Source organism: Nerophis lumbriciformis, linkage group LG18, assembly GCF_033978685.3.
Source record: "Nerophis lumbriciformis linkage group LG18, RoL_Nlum_v2.1, whole genome shotgun sequence".
NCBI lineage: Eukaryota > Metazoa > Chordata > Actinopteri > Syngnathiformes > Syngnathidae > Nerophis > Nerophis lumbriciformis.
In genome coordinates, this window is record NC_084565.2 from 34030483 (window position 1) to 34055261 (window position 24779).

At 44.5% G+C, this 24779-nt stretch overlaps 1 protein-coding gene across 2 annotated transcripts in view; it reads left to right on the forward strand.

Moving 5' to 3' along the window:
- ankrd29 (ankyrin repeat domain 29) overlaps positions 1-18611 on the forward strand; it is a 37428-nt gene extending 18817 nt beyond the window's left edge. Inside the window, exons 8-10 of one of the 2 annotated variants that reach the window (XR_009817112.2) lie at positions 13205-13374; positions 16797-16895; positions 16966-16983. Coding sequence is in view for 1 of the 2 variants with exons in the window: in XM_061978605.2 (XP_061834589.2) it covers positions 13205-13300; positions 16797-16895; positions 16966-17091 (321 nt within the window). In the remaining variant the exon portion in view is untranslated. Of the gene's footprint in view, positions 1-13204; positions 13375-16796; positions 16896-16965 lie in introns of both variants that reach the window. The other variant, XM_061978605.2, reaches the window with a different exon arrangement.
- Positions 18612-24779: the final 6168 nt, after the last annotated feature.

The following is a 24779-nucleotide window of genomic DNA, read 5'->3' on the forward strand; positions in this document are numbered from 1 at the left end:
TTCCGCCCGATTGTAGCTGAGATAGGCTACAGCGCCCCCCGCGGCCCCGAAGGGAATAAGCGGTAGAAAATGGATGGATGGATGAAACACTTGTTTAGTGCATAGAAATAGACCTGCAGCCGTCTCTTGTCCCAGGCCTGACCGCGGTAAAAGGAATTTTCGCAAAGTAGGATTATTATTAATAAATGGAATACCGTATTTTCCGCACTATAAGCCGCCCCGGGTTATTAGCCGCACCTTCAATGAATGGCATATTTCAAAACTTTGTCCACCTATAAGCCGCCCCGGACTATAAGCCGCGCCTACGCTGCGCTAAAGGGAATGTCAAAAAAACAGTCAGATAGGTCAGTCAAACTTTAATAATATATTAAAAACCAGCGTTCTAACAACTCTGTCCCAAAATGTACGCAAATGTGCAATCACAAACATAGTAAAATTCAAAATAGTGCAGAGCAATAGCAACATAATGTTGCTCGAACGTTAATGTCACAACACACAAAATAAACATAACGCTCACTTTCTGAAGTTATTCTTCATTCGTAAATCCTTCGAATTCTTCGTCTTCGGTGTCCGAATTGAAAAGTTGGGCAAATGTGGGATCCAAAATGGCCGGTTCCGTCTCGTCGAAGTCATCGGAGTCAGTGTCACTGTTGTCCAGCAGTTCTGTGAATCCTGCCTTCCGGAAAGCTCGGACCACAGTTGTGACCGAAATATCTGCCCAGGCATTTACGATCCACTGGCAGATGTTGGCGTATGTCGTCCGGCGCTGTCTGCCTGTCTTAGTGAAGGTGTGTTCGCCTTCGGTCATCCATTGTTCCCACGCCGTTCGCAGTCGTGATTTGAATGCCCTGTTGACACCAATATCCAGCGGTTGGAGTTCTTTGGTTAATCCACCCGGAATGACGGCGAGTGCGGAAACACCAAGAAGCACCACCTTTAAAATCATCCAGGTGAAGTTCGCTTGCTAGCGTTGTTGCCTTCATTCGAATAGTGATGGTGCTGACACTTCTGCTTGCTGCTCTCTGCTCAACAACCCACTGTTCGAGTTTGTCCTCCAACAGTAGCCATCTTGCTTTGTTCCCTCGGAAACTCTGTTTTGTCTTCTTTACCTGGCGCAGGTCATCTTCTTGCTTCCTCCACCTACGCACCATTGATTCATTTATGTTATATTCTCTTGCTGCTGCTCTATTTCCGTGTTCTTCGGCATGACTTATTGCCTTAAGTTTAAATTCTGCGTTATACGCGTGTCGCTTAGTAGGAGCCATTTTGTGGTCTGGTCTTTACAGATGTAAACACACAAAGGAAATGAAACGAAAATCCGCGCGCTTCTTCTTCTTCCGGAGGCGGGTGGTTGCTTACAGTAGAAGAAGAAGCGCTTCCTGTTCTATGGGGGCGGGTGCTTACCTTGGCGGTTGCTTGCGTAGAAGAAGAAGCGCTTCCTGTTCTACCGGGAAAAAAGATGGCGGCTGTTTACCAAAGTTGCGAGACTGAAACTTTATGAAAATGAATCTTAATATTTATCCATATATAAAGCGCACCGGGTTAAAAGCCGCACTGTCAGCTTTTGAGTAAATTTGTGGTTTTTAGGTGCGGCTAATGGTGCGGAAAATACGGTACTTTCATAATTAGAGCATCAAAAGCTGTTTACAATCTTCGAAATATGTTTTTTTTAACATTCTTATTAGCGACTTCTAAACATGAAATAACACCCATTGCACTCGTTTTAACCAATATAGTAGTCTAGAGTGCGTTCTACCCAGGGATGGGTACCAAATCCGGTACTTTTTTGGCACAGACTGAATCCCGTTCACAATAAATTCATTAAAAAAAGCAACTTCATAAATGTTTTTGTGACCAACAAGTATGTGCTCCAATCACTCTATCACAAAAAAATAGAGTTGTAGAAATTATTGGAAACTCAAAACAGCCATGACATTATGTTCTTTACAAGTGTAAACTTTTGACTACGACTGTATTTGTTTTAAATTTCAACACCTTCAAATTGATTCATGAAAACTACTACTAAAATCAGACAGCTGATGCGTAAATAGTACAATACTTACAGTATTAACTAGAGATGTCCGATAATGGCTTTTTTGCCTGATATCCAATATTCCGATATTGTCCAACTCTTAATTACCGATTCCGATATCAACCGATACCGATATATACAGTCGTGGAATTAACACATTACCGTATTTTTCGGACTATAAGTCGCAGTTTTTTTTCATAGTTTGGCCGGGGGTGCGCCTTATACTGAGGAGCAACTTATGTGTGAAATTATTAACACATTAGCGTAAAATATCAAATAATATTATTTAGCTCATTCACGTAAGAGACTAGACGTATAAGATTTCATGGGATTTAGCGATTAGGAGTGACAGATTGTTTGGTAAACGTATAGCATGTTCTATATGTTATAGTTATTTGAATGACTCTTACCATAATATGTTACGTTAACATACCAGTTGGTTATTTATGCCTCATATAACGTACACTTATTCAGCCTGTTGTTCACTATTCTTTATTTATTTTAAATTGCCTTTCAAATGTCTATTCTTGGTGTTGGGTTTTATCAAATAAATTTCCCCCAAAAATGCGACTTATACTCCAGTGCGACTTATATGTGGTTTTTTCCTTCTTTATTATGCATTTTCGGCCGGTGCGACTTATACTTCGGAGCGACTTATACTCCGAAAAATACGGTATTATGCCTAATTTTGTTGTGATGCCCCGCTGGATGCATTAAACAATGTAACAAGGTTTTCCAAAATAAATCAACTCAAGTTATGGAAAAAAATGCCAACATGGCACTGCCATATTTATTATTGAAGTCACAAAGTGCATTTTTTTTTTTTAACATGCCTCAAAACAGCAGCTTGGAATTTGGGACATGCTCTCCTCTGAGAGAGCATGAAGAGGTTGAGGTGGGTGGGGTTGGGGAGGGCGGGGTTGAGGCGGGGGCAGGGGGTAGCGGGGGGTGTATATTGTAGCGTCCCGGAAGAGTTAGTGCTGCAAGGGGTTCTGGGTATTTGTTCTGTTGTGTTGACGTTGTGTTACGGTGCGGATGTTCTCCCGAAATGTGTTTGTCATTCTTGTTTGGTGTGGGTTCACAGTGTGGCGCATATTTGTAACAGTGTTCAAGTTGCTTATACGGCCACCCTCAGTGTGACCTGTATGGCTGTTGACCAAGTATGACTTGCATTCACTTGTGTGTGTGAAAAGCCGTAGATATTATGTGACTGGGCCGGCACGCAAAGGCAGTGCCTTTAAGGTTTATTGACGCTCTGTACTTCTCCCTACATCCGTGTACACAGCGGCATTTTAAAAAGTCATAAATTTTACTTTTTGAAACCGATACCGATAATTTTGAAACCAATACCGATAATTTCCGATATTACATTTTAAAGCATTTATCGGCCGATAGTATTAATACTTTGTAGAGCACTGGTGACAGCAGGGACTGAAAGGACCAACACTATAAACTATACAATACTGCCATCTAACGTTTTGAACCTGCAACTGTAATTGCAATTGAATGTCATAACTGCAGATGATACTCAGAAATGTAACAAGTATTGTTGTTTTTTTTGTTGCAACATTTAAAAAAGGGCTGATTATGACAACTGCTGCTAAAAGTGTTCTGTGGTCAGACGAGTCCACATTTCAAATTGTTTTTGGAAACTGTGGACGTCGTGTCCTCTGGATCAAAGAGGAAAAGAACCATCCGGACTGTTATAGGCGCAAAGTTCGAAAGCCAGCATCTGTGATGGTATGGGGGGTGTATTAGTGTGCTCCCGTGCTCCCCACGGCCCAGAGCAGTGGTTCTCAAATGGGGGTACGCGTACCCCTGGGGGTACTTGAAGGTATGCCAAGGGGTACGTGAGATTTTTTTTTTAAATATTCTAAAAATAGCAACAATTCAAAAATCCTTTATAAATATATTTATTGAATAATACTTCAACAAACAAAAAAAACTCCTCTGAGCTGCCACCTTACCGTGGTAGAGGAGTTTGCGTGTCCCAATGATCCTAGGAGCTATGTTGTCCGGGGGTTTTATGCCCCCTGGTAGGGTCTCCCAAGACAAACTGGTCCTAGGTGAGGGATCAGACAAAGAGCAGCTCGAAGACCTCCATGACGAATAAAAACAAAGGACCCAGATTTCCCTCGCCCGGACGCGGGTCACTGGGGCCCCCCTCTGGAGCCAGGCCCGGAGGTGGGGCACGATGGCGAGCGCCTGGTGGCCGGGCCTGTCCCCATGGGGCCCGGCCGGGCACAGCCCGAAGAGGCAACGTGGGTCCCCCCTCCAATGGGCTCACCACCCATAGCAGGGGCCATAGAGGTCGGGTGCATTGTGAGCTGGGCGGAAGCCGACGGCAGGGCACTTGGCGGTCCGATCCTCGGCTACAGAAGCTAGCTCTTGGGACGTGGAACGTCACCTCGCTGGGGGGGAAGGAGCCTGAGCTAGTGCGCGAGGTTGAGAAGTTCCGGCTAGAAATAGTCGGACTCACTTCGACGCACAGCAAGGGCTCTGGAACCAGTTCTCTCGAGAGGGGCTGGACTCTCTTCCACTCTGGCGTTGCCGGCAATGAGAGGCGACGGGCTGGGGTGGCAATTCTTGTTGCCCCCCGGCTCAGAGCCTGCACGTTGGAGTTCAACCCGGTGGACGAGAGGGTAGTTTCCCTCCGCCTTCGGGTGGGGGGACGGGTCCTGACTGTGGTTTGCGCTTACGCGCCAAACCGCAGCTCAGAGTACCCACCCTTTTTGGATTCGCTCGAGGGAGTACTTGAGAGTGCTCCCCCGGGTGATTCCCTCATTCTACTGGGGGACTTCAATGCTCATGTTGGCAGCGACAGTGAAACCTGGAGAGGCGTGATTGGGAAGAATGGCCGCCCGGATCTGAACCCGAGTGGTGTTCTGTTATTGGACTTTTGTGCCCGTCACAGATTGTCCATAATGAACACCATGTTCGAACATAAGGGTGTCCATATGTGCACTTGGCACCAGGACGCCCTAGGCCGCAGTTCCATGATCGACTTTGTAGTTGTGTCATCGGATTTGCGGCCTCATGTTTTGGACACTCGGGTGAAGAGAGGGGCGGAGCTTTCAACCGATCACCACCTGGTGGTGAGTTGGCTGCGATGGTGGGGAAGGATGCCGGACAGACCTGGCAGGCCCAAACGCATTGTGAGGGTTTGCTGGGAACGTCTGGCAGAGTCTCCTGTCAGAGAGAGTTTCAATTCCCACCTCCGGAAGAACTTTGAACATGTCACGAGGGAGGTGCTGGACATTGAGTCCGAGTGGACCATGTTCCGCACCTCTATTGTCGAGGCAGCTGATTGGAGCTGTGGCCGCAAGGTAGTTGGTGTCTGTCGTGGCGGTAATCCTAGAACCCGTTGGTGGACACCGGTGGTGAGGGATGCCGTCAAGCTGAAGAAGGAGTCCTATCGGGTTCTTTTGGCTCATAGGACTCCTGAGGCAGCAGACAGGTACCGACAGGCCAAGCGGTGTGCGGCTTCAGCGGTTGCGGAGGCAAAAACTCGGACATGGGAGGAGTTCGGGGAGGCCATGGAAAACGACTTCCGGACGGCTTCGAAGCGATTCTGGACCACCATCCGCCGCCTCAGAAAGGGGAAGCAGTGCACTATCAACACCGTGTATGGTGAGGATGGTGTTCTGCTGACCTCGACTGCGGATGTTGTGGATCGGTGGAGGGAATACTTCGAAGACCTCCTCAATCCCACCAACACGTCTTCCTATGAGGAAGCAGTGCCTGGGGAGTCTGTGGTGGGCTCTTCTATTTCTGGGGCTGAGGTTGCTGAGGTAGTTAAAAAGCTCCTCGGTGGCAAGGCCCCGGGGGTGGATGAGATCCGCCCGGAGTTCCTTAAGGCTCTGGATGCTGTGGGGCTGTCTTGGTTGACAAGACTCTGCAGCATCGCGTGGACATCGGGGGCGGTACCTCTGGATTGGCAGACCGGGGTGGTGGTTCCTCTCTTTAAGAAGGGGAACCGGAGGGTGTGTTCTAACTATCGTGGGATCACACTCCTCAGCCTTCCCGGTAAGGTCTATTCAGGTGTACTGGAGAGGAGGCTACGCCGGATAGTCGAACCTCGGATTCAGGAGGAACAGTGTGGTTTTCGTCCTGGTCGTGGAACTGTGAACCAGCTCTATACTCTCGGCAGGGTCCTTGAGGGTGCATGGGAGTTTGCCCAACCAGTCTACATGTGTTGTGTGGACTTGGAGAAGGCATTCGACCGTGTCCCTCGGGAAGTCCTGTGGGGAGTGCTCAGAGAGTATCGGACTGTCTGATTTTGGCGGTCCGCTCCCTGTATGATCAGTGTCAGAGCTTCGTCCGCATTGCCGGCAGTAAGTCGGACACGTTTCCAGTGAGGGTTGGACTCCGCCAAGGCTGCCCTTTGTCACCGATTCTGTTCATAACTTTTATGGACAGAATTTCTAGGTGCAGTCAAGGCGTTGAGGGGATCTGGTTTGGTGGCTGCAGGATTAGGTCTCTGCTTTTTGCAGATGATGTGGTCCTGATGGCTTCATCTGGCCAGGATCTTCAGCTCTCGCTGGATCGGTTCGCAGCCGAGTGTGAAGCGACTGGGATGAGAATCAGCACCTCCAAGTCCGAGTCCATGGTTCTCGCCCGGAAAAGGGTGGAATGCCATCTTCGGGTTGGGGAGGAGACCCTGACCCAAGTGGAGGAGTTCAAGTACCTCGGGGTCTTGTTCACGAGTGAGGGAAGAGTGGATCGTGAGATCGACAGGCGGATCGGTGCGGCATCTTCAGTAATGCGGACGCTGTATCGATCCGTTGTGGTGAAGAAGGAGCTGAGCCGGAAGGCAAAGCTCTCAATTTACCGGTCGATCTACGTTCCCATCCTCACCTATGGTCATGAGCTTTGGGTTATGACCGAAAGGACAAGATCACGGGTACAAGCGGCCGAAATTAGTTTCCTCCGCCGGGTGGCAGGGCTCTCCCTTAGAGATAGGGTGAGAAGCTCTGTCATCCAGGGGGAGCTCAAAGTAAAGCCGCTGCTCCTCCACATCGAGAGGAGCCAGATGAGGTGGTTCGGGCATCTGGTCAGGATGCCACCCGATCGCCTCCCTCGGGAGATGTTAGGGGCACGTCCGACCGGTAGGAGGCCACGGGGAAGACCCAGGACACGCTGGGAAGACTATGTCTCCCGGCTGGCCTGGGAACGCCTCGGGATCCCCCGGGAAGAGCTGGACGAAGTGGCTGGGGAGAGGGAAGTCTGGGTTTCCCTGCTTAGGCTGCTGCCCCCGCGACCCGACCTCGGATAAGCGGAAGAAGATGGATGGATGGATGGACTTCAACAAAATAAGTTCATAAACTGAACATCAAATCAAGTAGGCTATTCCATTCATTACAATGCAACAATGCAATATTCAGTGTTGACAGCTAGATTTTTTGTGGACATGTTCCATAAATATTGATGTTAAAGATTTATTTTTTTTGTGAAGAAATGTTTAGAATTAAGTTCATGAATCCAGATGGATCTCTATTACAATCCCCAAAGAGGGCACTTTAAGTTGATTATTACTTCTAGGTGTAGAAATCTTTATTTATAATTGAATCACTTGTTTATTTTTCAACAAGTTTTTAGTTATTTTTATTATATCTTTTTTTCCAAATAGTTCAAGAAAGACCACTACAAATGAGCAATATTTTGCACTGTTATACAATTTAATAAATCAGAAACTGATGACATAGTGCTGTATTTTACTTCTTATTCTCTTTTTTTTCAACCAAAAATGCTTAGCTCTAATTAGGGGGTACTTGAATTAAAACAATTTTCACAGGGGGTACATCACTGAAAAAAGGTTGAGAACCACTGGCCCATAGGCATGGGTGACGTACAGCCATCACCTGGAATCCCTGGAAAACCTTCACAACCGATTTCTCAAGAAGATACTTGGCATTAAATGGTCAGACAAACGCTCAACAAGGTGTCTTTGCTGAGGCTAACTCCACAAGTACAGACACGTACAGTTGACACTTTCAATGTTTTTCAATCAATCAATGTTTATTTATATAGCCCTAAATCACAAGTGTCTCAAAGGGCTGCACAAGCCACAACGACATCCTCGATACAAAGCCCACATAAGGGCAAGGAAAAAGTCACCCCAGTGGGACGTCGATGTGAATGACTATGAGAAACCTTGGAGAGGACCGCATATGTGGGTAACCCAACACCCCCCCCCCCCCCCCCCCCTCTAGGGGAGACCGAAAGCAATGGATGTCGAGTGGGTCTGACATAATATTGTGAGAGTCCAGTCCATAGTGGATCCAACATAATAGTAAGAGTCCAGTCCATAGTGGGGCCAGCAGGACACCATCCCGAGCGGAGACGGGTCAGCAGCGTAGAGATGTTCCCAGCCAACACAGGCGAGCGGTCCACCCCGGGTCCCGACTCTGGACAGCCAGCACTTCATCCATGGCCACCGGACCTGTGCCCCCCCCCCCCCCCCCCCCCCCCCCTCCACAAGGAAAAGGGGAGCAGAGGAGAAAAGAAAAGAAACGGCAGATCAACTGGTCTAACAGGGGGGCTATTTAAAGGCTAGAGTATACAAATGAGTTTTAAGATGGGACTTAAATGTTTCTACTGAGGTAGCATCTCTAACTGTTACCGGGAGGGCATTCCATAGTACTGGAGCCCCAATAGAAAACGCTCTATAGCCCGCAGACTTTTTTTGGGCTCTGGGAATCACTAATAAGCCAGAGTTCTTTGAACGCAGATTTCTTGCCGGGACATATGGTACAATGCAATCGACAAGATAGGACGGAGCTAGACCGTGTAGTATTTTATACGTAAGTAGTAAAACCTTAAAGTCACATCTTAAGTGCACAGGAAGCCAGTGCAGGTGAACCAGTATAGGCGTAATATGATCTAACTTTCTTGTTCTTGTCAAAAGTCTAGCAGCCGCATTTTGTACCAATTGTAATCTTTTAATGCTAGACATAGGGAGACCCGAAAATAATACGTTACAGTAGTCGAGACGAGACGTAACGAACGCATGAATAATGATCTCAGCGTCGCTAGTGGATAAAATAGAACGAATTTTAGCGATATTACGAAGATGAAAGAAGGCCGTTTTAGTAACACTCTTAATGTGTGATTCAAACGAGAGAGTTGGGTCGAAGATAATACCCAGATTCTTTACTGATTCGCCTTGTGTAATTGTTTGGTTGTCAAATGTTAAGGTGGTATTATTAAATAAATGTCGGTGTTTAGCAGGACCGATAATCAGCATTTCCGTTTTCTTGGCGTTGAGTTGCAAGAAGTTAGCGGACATCCATTGTTTAATTTCATTAAGACACGCCTCCAGCTGACTACAATCCGGCGTGTTGGTCAGCTTTAGGGGCATGTAGAGTTGGGTGTCATCAGCATAACAATGAAAGCTAACACCGTATTTGCGTATGATGTCGCCTAGCGGCAGCATGTAAATACTAAAGAGTGCAGGGCCAAGAACCGAACCCTGAGGAACTCCGCACGTTACCTTAACATAGTCCGAGGTCACATTGTTATGGGAGACGCATTGCATCCTGTCAGTAAGATAAGAGTTAAACCACGACAAAGCTAAGTCTGACATACCAATACGTGTTTTGATACGCTCTAATAAAATATTATGATCGACGGTATCGAAAGCAGCGCTAAGATCAAGAAGCAGCAACATAGATGACGCATCAGAATCCATCGTTAGCAGTAGATCATTAGTCATTTTTACGAGGGCTGTCTCTGTAGAGTGATTTGCCCTGAAACCGGATTGAAAAGGTTCACAGAGATTGTTAGACACTAAGTGTTCATTTAGCTGCTGTGCGACAATTTTTTCGAGGATTTCCGAAATAAAGGGAAGGTGGGACACCGGTCGGTAGTTTACCATGAGGTCAGGATCAAGGTTAGGTCTTTTGAGCAGAGGATGAATAACCGCTTTCTTGAATGCTACGGGAACAGTACCAGAGGAAAGTGATAATTAGATTTTTGGTTTCTTATACATTTCCATGATCAGAAAGGAGCAGATGGAAGAATACTATTCTTATATTTATCTGCCCCCTTTTTAACACAAATTATATTCGATGACTTTATAACTGTTCCCTCCACCAACACCCGTACTCCAACATATTTTAAAATTTTCGTTTAAGCATTTTTACAATGACACGTCCAATGAAAATCAAAAATCAGTTTGATGTAATTCCAGTTGTCTCTTTTTGTAACTATTTTTACATTCAAAGACATTCAGCTGAGATGGTCAGGACACGTCACTCGCATGGGTGATTACCTAAACAGATTATGTACTCAGGAAGGGAAAGAAAACAATATAAAGACACACTCAACAGGAACTTTTAACAATGTTCTATTAAGACAGAAACCACATGTTACTATTAAACCTGGCCGATGCAAAGCTATAAATGAAGGTACAAAAGTTCTAGGTCAGGAGAAACAAGCTCACAGAGACAACCTCAGGATTGTAAAGAAACAACAACTGAGCACCTGCACAATGTCAAATTCTGGTGATGCCCATCCCACCTTGGTATGCCCTCACTGTCGTAAACAATGCCTGTCATCAAAGAACACACCGATAGAAGTGACTCAACAACTCTCAAGCAGACATCACACTCGTTCATTGAGGGATTGCCATACTTGCCAACCTTCCTGGATTTTCCGGGAGACTCCCGAAATTCAGCGCTTCTCCCGAAAACCTCCCGGGACAAATTTTCTCCCGAAAATCTCCCGAAATTCAGGCGGACCTGAGTGACGTGTCGACAGCCTGTTTTCATGTCCGCTTTCCCACAATATAAACAGCGTGCCTGCCCAATCACGTTATAACTGTAGAATGATCGAGGGCGAGTTTTTACTTTCTTATGTGGGTTTATTGTTAGGCAGTTTCATTAACGTCCTCCCAGCGCGGCAGCAACAGCAGTCACGTTTTCATCTACCGTAAAGCAGTTCGTCTGCCGTAAACAGCAATGTTGTGACACTCTTAAACAGGACAATACTGCCATCTACTGTACATGCATTTGTGACATTAACATCTAGGGCTTTTAGAGAGTGCAGTGCACAACTGCGCACACAACAAGGAGCATACTTGCCAACCCTCCCGGATTTTCCGGGAGACTCCCGAAATTCAGCGCCTCTCCCGAAAACCTCCCGGGACAAATTTTCTCCCGAAAATCTCCCGAAATTCAGGCGGACCTGGAGGCCACGCCCCCTCCAGCTCCATGCGGACCTGGAGGGTCTGCTTGGAGCAATGTTGTTGTAATATATTGAGTTGGAGGCAATAAACCGGCGAGGGGATGAAGTACGTCTCTTTACTGTAGACTTCAGAACAGACTCACACACTTGACGTCAGGTGCGCAACACCACGTAAATCGTTGGCCAACCAAAAAGTAACCCTAGTACGCGATAGCCAACATTCACCAGGAGATGGCAACAGACAAACATAGATCACCCAAACAACCCAACCAAAAAATGCAGCAGCTCAATTAAAAAACTTTACTTAAGCCACATTCTTTTTTTTTTTTTAGTACTGAACTCTTAACCCTCATTTGTAAACAATAACATGCTTATTATACAAACAGTATTTGTACATCTTTAACACAGATTTTTATACTGTCTTCAGAGATTCAGTTTTTTTGGTGGTACTCGAAACCTTTCTGGGTAACTGCGGATCACTGGTGGGGTTTTTGTTGTGGGTGAGGTGATCTGGGTTCTGATGATGGCAACTCAGCAGCCCTTGAATCTGGTTCAATGATAAGACTAGTTTGTGTCTGACTCACTGATGGTCCTGGTGATGGAACTGAAACAGCACTGTCCAGTTGTACTGATTGCACATTTTCTGCAACTGGTGGAGACTAGATAACTGGCAGTCTCTCCATGTTTTCTCGCCATGGTAACATTTATTACCACCTTTATTAATTATATATATACAGTATATATATATATATATATATATATATATATATATATATATATATATATATATATATATATATATATATATGAAATACTTGACTTGGTGAATTCTAGCTGTAAATATACTCCTCCCCTCTTAGTCACGCCCCGAACCACGCCCCCCACCCCCCACCCCCCACCTCCCGAAATCGGAGGTCTCAAGGTTGGCAAGTATGACAAGGAGACGAAGCAGAATGCATCATCAGAGAGGGAGTTCAGTATGGTTAGAAAAATAGTGACAGAGAATAGAACAAGGATGGACAATTCAACCCTTAACTCATCAATGAGTAGATGAGTGTTATGTTTGTGTATATGTGTAAATAAATGAACACTGAAATTCAAGTATTTCTCTTATTTATATATATATATATAGAATATATGTATGTGTGGGAAAAAAAATCACAAGGCTACTTCATCTCTACAGGCCTGTTTCATGAGGGGTTCCCTCAATCATCAGGAGATTTCCTGATGATTGAGGGAACCCCTCATGAAACAGGCCTGTAGAGATTAATCATCAGGAGATTTCCTGATGATTGAGGGAACCCCTCATGAAACAGGCCTGTAGAGATGAAGTAGTCTTGTGATTTTTTTTCCCCACACATACATATATTGCGCTCTACTACGGTATCGAGCACTATTTTTTTGGATAACCTTATTAAGACATATATATATAGAATATATATACAGTATATATACAGTATTTAGCTAGAATTCACTGAAAGTCAAGTATTTCTTATATATATATATATATATATATATATATATATATATATATATATATATATATATATATGAAATACTTGACTTGGTGAATTCTAGCTGTAAATATACTCCTCCCCTCTTAACTACGCCCCCGACCACGTCCCCCACACCTCCCGAAATCAGAGGTCTCAAGGTTGGCAAGTATGGGGATTGCAGAAAGTTTGATTAGTATTTATTTTTAGGTCAGCCTGACCTAAGGCTTGATAATAATCGTTGTGATTAACACATGGTTTCATATCATTTGACAAGGTTTATCCTGTCAAACTGTAGGTAGGTTAGGTATAATTATTAGATACCAGAGAAAGAATACTAATTCAGTTGTAATATTTGAGTGGGCCCCGGGCCCCTCTTTAGTAGAAAAGTCTGATATAGAAAATCTGAGCTTGAGAAGCCGCAATACTGAAGGACAACTATCAGAATTATGCTTCTGCTTTTCTGACTTAAAATTTGACTGTCACCTTGCAGGACGGCTCCACGGCGTTATTTAAAGCGGCTCTGAAAGGACACACCGGCGTCATCGAGGAGCTTCTCAAGTTTTCTCCTTCCCTCGGCCTCCTCAAGGTAGCCGACACGACTGATGAGGACAAAACACTACATTTATCGACGCCGATTTCTCTTCATATTCTCATATTATGGTGGGTGTATCGTCCACGAGCTAATGGATTTCAGTCTGACTAGCACTGGAGTAGTTTGCTGAATTGATGAAGGGCATTGTATGTAATTCCTGTGTAAATACACAGACAAGCTATATTGTTTATTAATAATCTACAAAACTCAAAACCAGTGAATTGGCATGTTGTGTAAATGGTAAATAAAAACAGAATACGATGATTTGCAAATCCTTTTCACCTTATATTCAATCGAATAGACTGCAAAGACAAGATATTTAATGTTCCAACTGAGAAACTTAATTTTTTTTTTGCAAATAATCATTAACTTAGATTTTAATGGCAGCAACACATTGCAAAAAAGTTGGCACAGGTGCATTTTTACCACTGTGTTACATGGCCTTTCCTTTTAACAACACTCAGTAAACCTTTGGGAACTGAGGAGACAAATTTTTGAAGCTTTTTATGTGGAATTCTTTCCCAATCTTGCTTGATGTACAGCTTAAGTTGTTCAACCGTTGTCGTATTTTAGGCTACGCTGGTGTAACACGTGGCTTGGCATTGTCTTGCTGAAATAAGCAGGGGCGTCCATTATAACGTTGCTTGGATGGCAACATATGTTGCTCCAAAACCTGTATGTACCTTTCAGCATTAATGGCGCCTTCACAGATGTGTAAGTTACCCATGCCTTGGGCACTAATCCACCCCCAGAAGTATCTTGTCTTTGCAGTCTATTCAATTGATAATAAGTTGATAAGGATTTGCAAATCATTGTATTCTGTCTTTAATTACGATTTACACAATGTGCCAACTTCACTGGTTTTGGGTTTTGTATTTTACGGGTCAATATCAACATAAGGTGCTTTTGAGACAACCCATTAAAAAAACTAAACAGATTTTTTTATTTTATGTTATATTTATTATATTAAGTAGATGTTCTGCTGTTTGGAAGAGCATGTTGGTCAAGCTCCCACACATTTTATAAAATAACTGCAAAATATTTCCACCCTCTCGTGCATACTGAAATTACAATAAATACACTGTAATAGCATAGTGATTATAAAATGTACATCTTTAGAAAATGTTTTAGTCCCCTTTGCAACAAAACATCAGTTTATAGGGGAAGCATTTGGATCATAATGAAATAATGGAAAACTCTGTGTTTCTCATTAAAAATCTAAAATCACACAACAATAGTACTTTTCCCTTTTATGTTCATGAAGTAACCACAAAGCTTCAATAATTTGTGAAATTGTTTATTTTCATAAAATATGAAAATGACAGGGTGAACAATGACATAACAGGGTGGATACATTGTGAAATAGCCTTATTATTAGGGGTGTGGGGAAAAATCGATTCGAATTCAAATCGCGATTCTCACATTGTACGATTCAGTATTGATTCTCATTTTTCACAAATCGATTTTTTTTTTTTTTTTTTAGTTTTTTTTTATTAATCAATCCAACAAAACAATACACAGCAATACCATAACAATGCAATCCAATTCCAAAACCAAACCCGACCCAGCAACACTCAGAACTGCAATAAACAGAGCAATTGAGAGGAGACACAAACACGACACAGAAAAAAACAAAAGTAGTGAAACAAAAATGAATATTATCAACAACAATATCAATATTAGTAACATTTTCAACATAGCAGTGATTAAAAATCCCTCATTGACATTATCATTAGACATTTATAAAAATAAAAAATAAAAAAAAAAGAACAATAGTGTCACAGTGGCTTACACTTGCATCACATCTCATAAGCTTGACAACACACTGTGTCCAATATTTTCACAAAGATAAAATAAGTCATATTTTTGGTTCATTTAATAGTTAAAACAAATTTACATTATTGCAATCAGTTGATAAAACATTGTCCTTTACAATTATAAAAGCTTTTTACAAAAATCTACTACTCTGCTTGCATGTCAGCAGACTGGGGTAGATCCTGCTGAAATCCTATGTATTGAATGAATAGAGAATCCTTTTGAATCGGGAAAAAAATCGTTTTTGTATCGAGAATCGCGTTGAATCGAAAAAATAGATTTATAATCGAATCGTGACCCCAAGAATCGATATTGAATCGAATCGTGGGACACCCAAAGATTCGCAGCCCTACTTATTATATAATATAGTGTACTTCAAAGGCAGATAATGCCATGTTGGGGAGTTAAAAAAAAAAAACTACATCAAGCGGTTACTTACAGCCACAAAGGATAATACCAGTTTTTTGACCCAGCCCTAATAAACCACATATTCAGCAGTTACGTTATAAGCGGTGTTAAAGGGGAACATTATCACAATTTCAGAAGGGTTAAAACCATTAAAAATCAATTCCCAGTGGCTTATTTTATTTTTCAAAGTTTTTTACAAAATTTTACCCATCACGCAATATCCCTAAAAAAAGCTTCAAAGTGCCTGATTTTAACCATCGTTATATACACCCGTCCATTTTCCTGTGACGTCACACAGTGATGACAATACAAACAAACATGGCGGATAGAACAGCAAGCTATAGCGACATTAGCTCGGATTCAGACTCGGATTTCAGCGGCTTAAGCGATTCAACAGATTACGCATGTATTGAAACGGATGGTTGTAGTGTGGAGGCAGGTAGCGAAAACGAAATTGAAGAAAAAACTGAAGCTATTGAGCCATATCGGTTTGAACCGTATGCAAGCGAAACCGACGAAAACGACACGACAGCCAGCGACACGGGAGAAAGCGAGGACGAATTTGGCGATCGCCTTCTAACCAACGATTGGTATGTGTTTGTTTGGCATTAAAGGAAACTAACAACTATGAACTAGGTTTACAGCATATGAAATACATTTGGCAACAACATGCACTTTGAGAGTGCAGACAGCCCAATTTTCATCAATTAATATATTCTGTAGACATACCCTCATCCGCTCTCTTTTCCTGAAAGCTGATCTGTCCAGTTTTGGAGTTGATGTCAGCATCTGCTTTGAGTGTCGCAGGATATCCACACATTCTTGCCATCTCTGTCGTAGCATAGCTTTCGTCGGTAAAGTGTGCGGAACAAACGACTGACCATTTCGTCGGCTTTCCCCACACCCTCGTATTTTGAACAAATTTCGTCCAATTTCTTGCCACTTTCGCATCTTTGGGCCACTGGTGCAACTTGAATACGTCCCTGTCCGTGTTGTTACACCCTCCGTCAACACACCGACGAAAGTGAGAAAATGGCGGATTGCTTCCCGATGTGACGTCACGTTGTGACGTCATCTCTCCGAGAGCGAATAATAGAAAGGCGTTTAATTCGCCAAAATTCACCCATTTAGAGTTCGGAAATCGGTTAAAAAAAATATATGGTCTTTTTTTCTGCAACATCAAGGTATATATTGACGCTTACATAGGTCTGGTGATAATGTTCCCCTTTAATTGCAGCATTTGTGTGTTATCCACTTCTGTCCCCAGAATGGCTCCACAGCTCTCCATGCCGCTGCCCTGGGCGGGAATCTCCAAAGCGTCCAGCTTCTGCTCCGCGCCAACGCCGACCCCACGCTCGTTAACAAGGTAGAGTGCAAAACAGAGCTCGGGGGCACGTAACAACTATTCTTCATCCGCTCTCCCGCGTGCGTTACAGAATAACGAACTCCCGGCCGACGTGGCCCAAAGCCAACGTGTCCTGAGAGTTCTGCGCAAACCGAAAACCTTAAAGGTGACGGCGGATGACAACCGTAGCTCCTGCCTGCACGTCTGCCTGCACTGAAGCACTCATTTCAATGGTGTGTCCTTTTGATTCGTGCCCAGCTGTTAGTGCGTGGTCATTCATACGCAGACTGTAGATGAGTTATTGATTTGAGCTTAATAAAGACGACATATCCAATGACCAAAGAACAGGTTACAAAGATGGTTGAAACAAACAAAAGAGTCTTGTTCCACAGAAATGACACCACATTCCCCCCTTTCGGGATGTTTACATCGCAACTAGAGATGTCCGATAATATCGGCCGATAAATGCGTTACAATGTAATATCGGAAATTATCGGTATCGTTTTTTTTATTATCGGTATCGTTTTTTTAATTTTTTGTTTTTATTTTTATTTTTTTATTAAATCAACATAAAAAACACAAGATACACTTACAATTAATGCACCAACCCAAAAAACCTCCCTCCCCCACAGCGAAGGCCGCCACGCACTGTAAAATAATAAAAATGTAATAAATTAGCATAAAAATTTGAGATGTCCGATAATATAAAATGTAATATCAGAAATTATCGGTATCGTTTTTTTTTTGTTTTTTTGTTTTTTTTAAATTTATTTGTGTTTTTTATCCTTCTTTGTGGGGACATTGTTGATTGTCATGTCATGTTCGGATGTACATTGTGGACGCCGTCTTTGCTCCAGAGTAAGTCTTTGCTGTCGTCCAGCATTCTGTTTTTGTTTACTTTGTAGCCAGTTCAGTTTTAGTTAGAGATGTCCGATAATATTGGCAGTCCGATATTATCAGCTGATAAATGCTTTAAAATGTAATATCGGAAATTATCGGTATCGTTTTTTTTATTATTGGTATCGTTTTTTGTTTTTTTTTGTTTTTTAATTAAATCAACATAAAAAAAACAAGATACACTTACAATTATTGCACCAACCCAAAAAACCTCCCTCCCTCCCCCATTTACACTCATTCACACAAAAGGGTTGTTTCTTTCTGTTATTAATATTGTGGTTCCTACATTATATATCAATATATATCAATACAGTCTGCAAGGGATACAGTCCGTAAGCACACATGATTGTGTATGAGGGGCCGTTAGGGACATTATTCAGAATTACTTCTTACATACACTACTGAAATGCTCTCACACAAACAACTGAAATCTTTTTCTTTTATACACACTACTGAAACACTCTTATAAACACTACTGAAATGCTCTTACATACACAACTGAAATGCTCTCACATAAACAACTGAAATCTTTTTCTTTTATACACACTACTGAAACCCTCTTATAAACACTACTGAAACACTCTTATAAACACTACTGAAACGCTCTTATAAACACTACTGAAACACTCTTACATACACTACTGAAACACTCTTATAAACACTACTGAAATGCTCTTACATACACTACTGAAATGCTCTTACATACACTACTGAAACACTATTATAAACACTACTGAAACACTATTATAAACACTACTGAAACACTCTTATAAACACTACTGAAACAGTCTTATAAACACTACTGAAACGCTCTTATAAACACTACTGAAACACTCTTACATAAACTACTGAAACACTCTTATAAACACTACTGAAACACTCTTACATACACTACTGAAACACTCTTATAAACACTACTGAAACACTCTTACATACACTACTCAAACACTCTTATAAACACTACTGAAACACTCTTATAAACACTACTGAAACACTCTTACATACACTACTGAAACACTCTTATAAACACTACTGAAACACTCTTACATACACTACTGAAACACTCTTATAAACACTACTGAAACACTCTTACATACACTACTGAAACACTCTTATAAACACTACTGAAACACTCTTATAAACACTACTGAAACACTCTTATAAACACTACTGAAATGTTTTTGTCTCACGCACACACACACACCTGGAATTATTTTTCACTAGTATGTATAAACGGATTTCACCTGTGTGTGTGTGTGTGCTTTTTACACATGCGTGTGAGAGACAACAATTTCAGTAGTATGTGTGCAAAGATTTCAGTTATATGTATGAGCGCATCTTACCAGTGTGTATGCAAGCATCTTACTAGTGTGTGTGAGCGATGTTGCATTCCGGTTCCGGTCACCAATAATCCCCGCCCCTTTTCAGACAGGTTTTTTATTTATTTTTTAAAGCCAAGTTGTGGACAAAATGTCTGCGGACAAGTAGCTTAACCGAGGTGGGAGCTCCACTTCATAATTTGAGGGCTTCAGCTGAGAATATAAGAACACTTTCAATGCAACAAGGGTCGCCCCTGCAGGACGCGGCACCTGAGCGGCCACACAGGTGTCTTTCTCCTCCCGACAGCCAAGCAGCCTGGAGCAAATGTTACCTTGCGAGTTTACACTGCAGCATCATCAAGTGCAACGTTTCAGTTCATGGACATCGAAGCAAGAGGAGGAAAAGGTAATTAGACATTATTTATTTCTAAATGATTGTAGAATCACACGAAATGTAAGGCGACATGGCATTGTAGTGAGCTACAATGGTAACATGTCGAAATGTGAGTCACGTCGTGGTACGTCAGTAGCTGATCAAATACTAATGATAATGGATTACATTTATTTAGCGCTTTTCTATCGACTTGATAAGGGGTCCCCAAACTACGGCCCGCGGGCCGGTTACTGCTTGCCAAAGTCCAACATCCGGTTCGCTGGAGAAAAAAAATGTTGTATTATTATTTTCAATCTGTCTTTTCTAATCCATATTTTGGTGTCCCCTAGCCGCTCAGGCTAATCATATTGTCTAAAAATGCATTTCCCTGTATGACTTATATCGTCTTAGCTGTTTTCATGTGATCTGATTGTCCATCCATCCATCCATCCATCTTCTTCCGCTTATCCGAGGTCGGGTCGCGGGGGCAGCAGCCTAAGCAGGGAAGCCCAGACTTCCCTCTCCCCAGCCACTTCGTCCAGCTCCTCCCGGTGGATCCCGAGGCGTTCCCAGGCCAGCCGGGAGACATAGTCTTCCCAACGTGTCCTGGGTCTTCCCCGTGGCCTCCTACCGGTCGGACGTGCCCGAAACACCTCCCGAGGGAGGCGTTCGGGTGGCATCCTGACCAGATGCCCGAACCACCTCATCTGGCTCCTCTCGATATGGAGGAGCAGCGGCTTTACTTTGAGCTCCCCCCGGATGGCAGAGCTTCTCACCCTATCTCTAAGGGAGAGCCCCGCCACCCGGCGGAGGAAACTCATTTCGGCCGCTTGTACCCGTGATCTTGTCCTTTCGGTCATGACCCAAAGCTCATGACCATAGGTGAGGATGGGAACGTAGATCGACCGGTAAATCGAGAGCTTTGCCTTCTGGCTCAGCTCCTTCTTCACCACAACGGATCGATACAGCGTCCGCATTACTGAAGATGCCGCACCGATCCGCCTGTCGATCTCACGATCCACTCTTCCCTCACTCGTGAACAAGACTCCGAGGTACTTGAACTCCTCCACTTGGGGCAAGATCTCCTCCCCAACCCGGAGATGGCACTCCACCCTTTTCCGGGCGAGAACCATGGACTCGGATTTGGAGGTGCTGATTCTCATCCCAGTCGCTTCACACTCGGCTGCGAACCGATCCAGTGAGAGCTGAAGATCTTGGCCAGATGAAGCCATCAGGACCACATCATCTGCAAAAAGCAGAGACCTAATCCTGCAGCCACCAAACCAGATACCCTCAACGCCCTGACTGCGCCTAGAAATTCTGTCCATAAAGGTTATGAACAGAATCGGTGACAAAGGGCAGCCCTGGCGGAGTCCAACCCTCACTGGAAACGTGTCCGACTTACTGCCGGCAATGCGGACCAAGCTCTGACACCGATTATACAGGGAGCGAACCGCCACAATAAGACAGTCCGTTACCCCATACTCTCTGAGCACTCCCCACAGGACTTCCCAGGGTACACGGTCGAATGCCTTCTCCAAGTCCACAAAGCACATGTAGACTGGTTGGGCAAACTCCCATGCACCCTCAAGGACCCTGCCGAGAGTATAGAGCTGGTCCACAGTTCCACGACCAGGACGAAAACCACACTGTTCCTCCTGAATCCGAGGTTCGACTATCCGGCGTAGCCTCCTCTCCAGTACACCTGAATAGACCTTACCGGGAAGGCTGAGGAGTGTGATCCCACGATAGTTGGAACACACCCTCCGGTTCCCCTTCTTAAAGAGAGGAACCACCACCCCGGTCTGCCAATCCAGAGGTACCGCCCCCGATGTCCACGCGATGTTGCAGAGTCTTGTCAACCAAGACAGCCCCACAACATCCAGAGCCTTAAGGAACTCCGGGCGGATCTCATCCACCCCCGGGGCCTTGCCACCGAGGAGCTTTTTAACTACCTCGGCAACCTCAGCCCCAGAAATAGGAGAGCCCACCACAGATTCCCCAGGCCCTGCTTCCTCATAGGAAGACGTGCTGGTAGGATTGAGGAGGTCTTCGAAGTATTCTCTCCACCGATCCACAACATCCGCAGTCGAGGTCAACAGAGCACCATCCCCACCATACACGGTGTTGACACTGCACTGCTTCCCCTTCCTGAGGCGGCGGATGGTGGTCCAGAATTGCTTCGAAGCCGTCCGGAAGTCTTTTTCCATGGCCTCACCGAACTCCTCCCATGTCCGAGTTTTTGCCTCCGCGACCGCTGAAGCCGCACACCGCTTGGCCTGTCGGTACCTGTCTGCTGCGTCAGGAGTCCCATGAGCCAAAAGAACCCGATAGGACTCCTTCTTCAGCTTGACGGCATCCCTCACCGCCGGTGTCCACCAACGGGTTCTAGGATTACCGCCACGACAGGCACCAACTACCCTGCGGCCACAGCTCCAATCGGCCGCCCCGACAACAGAGGTACGGAACATCGTCCACTCGGACTCAATGTCCAGCGCCTCCCTCGTGACATGTTCAAAGTTCTTCCGGAGGTGGGAATTGAAACTCTCTCTGACAGGAGACTCTGCTAGACGTTCCCAGCAAACCCTCACAATGCGTTTGGGCCTGCCAGGTCTGTCCGGCATCCTCCCCCACCATCGCAGCCAACTCACCACCAGGTGGTGATCGGTAGAAAGCTCCGCCCCTCTCTTCACCCGAGTGTCCAAAACATGAGGCCGCAAATCCGATGACACAACTACAAAGTCGATCATGGAACTGCGGCCTAGGGTGTCCTGGTGCCAAGTGCACATATGGACACCCTTATGTTTGAACATGGTGTTTGTTATTGACAATCCGTGACGAGCACAAAAGTCCAATAACAAAACACCACTCGGGTTCAGATCCGGGCGGCCATTCTTCCCAATCACGCCTCTCCAGGTTTCACTGTCGTTGCCAACATGAGCGTTGAAGTCCCCCAGTAGAACGAGGGAATCACCCGGGGGAGCACTCTCCAGTACTCCCTCGAGTGAATCCAAAAAGGGTGGGTAATCTGAACTGCCGTTGGGCGCGTAAGCGCAAACAACAGTCAGGACCCGTCCCCCCACCCGAAGGCGGAGGGAGGCTACCCTCTCGTCCACCGGGTTGAACTCCAACGTGCAGGCTTTGAGCCGAGGGGAAACAAGAATTGCCACCCCAGCCCGTCGCCTCTCATTGCTGGCAACGCCAGAGTGGAAGAGAGTCCAGCCCCTGTCAAGAGAACTGGTTCCAGAGCCCTTGCTGTGCGTCGAAGTGAGTCCGACTATATCTAGCCGGAACTTCTCCACCTCACGCACTAGCTCAGGCTCCTTCCCCCCCAGCGAGGTGACGTTCCACGTCCCAAGAGCTAGCTTCTGTAGCCGAGGATCGGACCGCCAAGTGCCCTGCCTTCGGCTTCCGCCCAGCTCACATCGCACCCGACCTCTATGACCCCTGCTATGGGTGGTGAGCCCATTGGAGGGGGGACCCACGTTGCCTCTTCGGGCTGTGCCCGGCCGGGCCCCATGGGGACAGGCCCGGCCACCAGGCGCTCGCCATCGTGCCACACCTCCGGGCCTGGCTCCAGAGGAGGGCCCCGGTGACCCGCGTCCGGGCGAGGGAAATCTGGGTTCCTTGTTCGTGTTCTTCATAGAGGTCTTCGAGCTGCTCTTTGTCTGATCCCTCACCTAGGACCAGTTTGCCTTGGGAGACCCTACCAGGGGGCATAGAAGCCCCCGGACAACATAGCTCCTGATCTGATTGTTACATTCTTATTTCAGAGTCACCACACAGCTGCATGACCATTTCAACAAAGACGGAATAAACAACCTCTGGATTCATGGAACTTCTCTGCACACAAATATATTAATTGGAATATTCAATAAATTTCACATAGAAACATTGTGATTATTATTTTCAACAGTGTGTTGAAAACAACCTTTTTTGGCTCAGAAAGGTTCCTTATGTCTTATTATTCATATGCTTTCAATACTTGTCGGTGTGTAATTCCAGACATAGATGTAAACATTAATGAGACAACAATGAACATTTTTCAACAAGTGAACCCACTTGAAAATGATGGCAACTATGGAATAGACATTTTTACTTCAATTCTGCACTTTATTCAGTGAACATGGGAATTATAAGGTTTGTTAAAATGTTTTCTTCACTTGTGCAGTGTATTCTGCAAATTAACATTTTGTTTAAACATTTTGTAAAAAAATAAATAAATAAGGAACCTGTTATATGGACCTGTATGAAGTTGCCCACTTTATTATTGCAAATATGACACCCCAAACCATCACCCAACCATGCAAATTTTGCATTTCCTTTGGAAATCGAGGTCCCAGAGTCTGGAGGAAGACAGGAGAGGCACAGGATCCACGTTGCCTGAAGTCTAGTGTAAAGTTTCCACCATCAGTGATGGTTTGGGGTGCCATGTCATCTGCTGGTGTCGGTCCACTCTGTTTCCTGAGATCCAGGGTCAACGCAGCCGTCTACCAGCAAGTTTTAGAGCACTTCATGCTTCCTGCTGCTGACCTGCTCTATGGAGATGGAGATTTCAAGTTCCAACAGGACTTGGCGCCTGCACACAGCGCAAAATCTACCCGTGCCTGGTTTACGGACCATGGTATTTCTGTTCTAAATTGGCCCGCCAACTCCCCTGACCTTAGCCCCATAGAAAATCTGTGGGGTATTGTGAAAAGGAAGATGCAGAATGCCAGACCCAAAAACGCAGAAGAGTTGAAGGCCACTATCAGAGCAACCTGGGCTCTCATAACACCTGAGCAGTGCCAGAAACTCATCGACTCCATGCCACGCCGCATTAACGCAGTAATTGAGGCAAAAGGAGCTCCAACCAAGTATTGAGTATTGTACATGCTCATATTTTTCATTTTCATACTTTTCAGTTGGCCAACATTTCTAAAAATCCCTTTTTTGTATTAGCCTTAAGTAATATTCTAATTTTGTGACACACGGAATTTTGGATTTTCATTTGTTGCCACTTCAAATCATCAAAATTAAATGAAATAAACATTTGAATGCATCAGTCTGTGTGCAATGAATAAATATAATGTACAAGTTACACCTTTTGAATGCAATTACTGAAATAAATCAAGTTTTTCAAAATATTCTAATTTACTGGCTTTTACCTGTATACTAATGAATCATATTCGGTACTATACCGATTCTAAAAAGTACCGGTCCAAACTTGTGGTATCATCCAAAACTAATGTAAAGCATCCAAACAACAGAAGAATATGTGATTATTACATTTTAACAGAAGTGTAGATAGAACATGTTAAAAGAGAAAGTTACCAG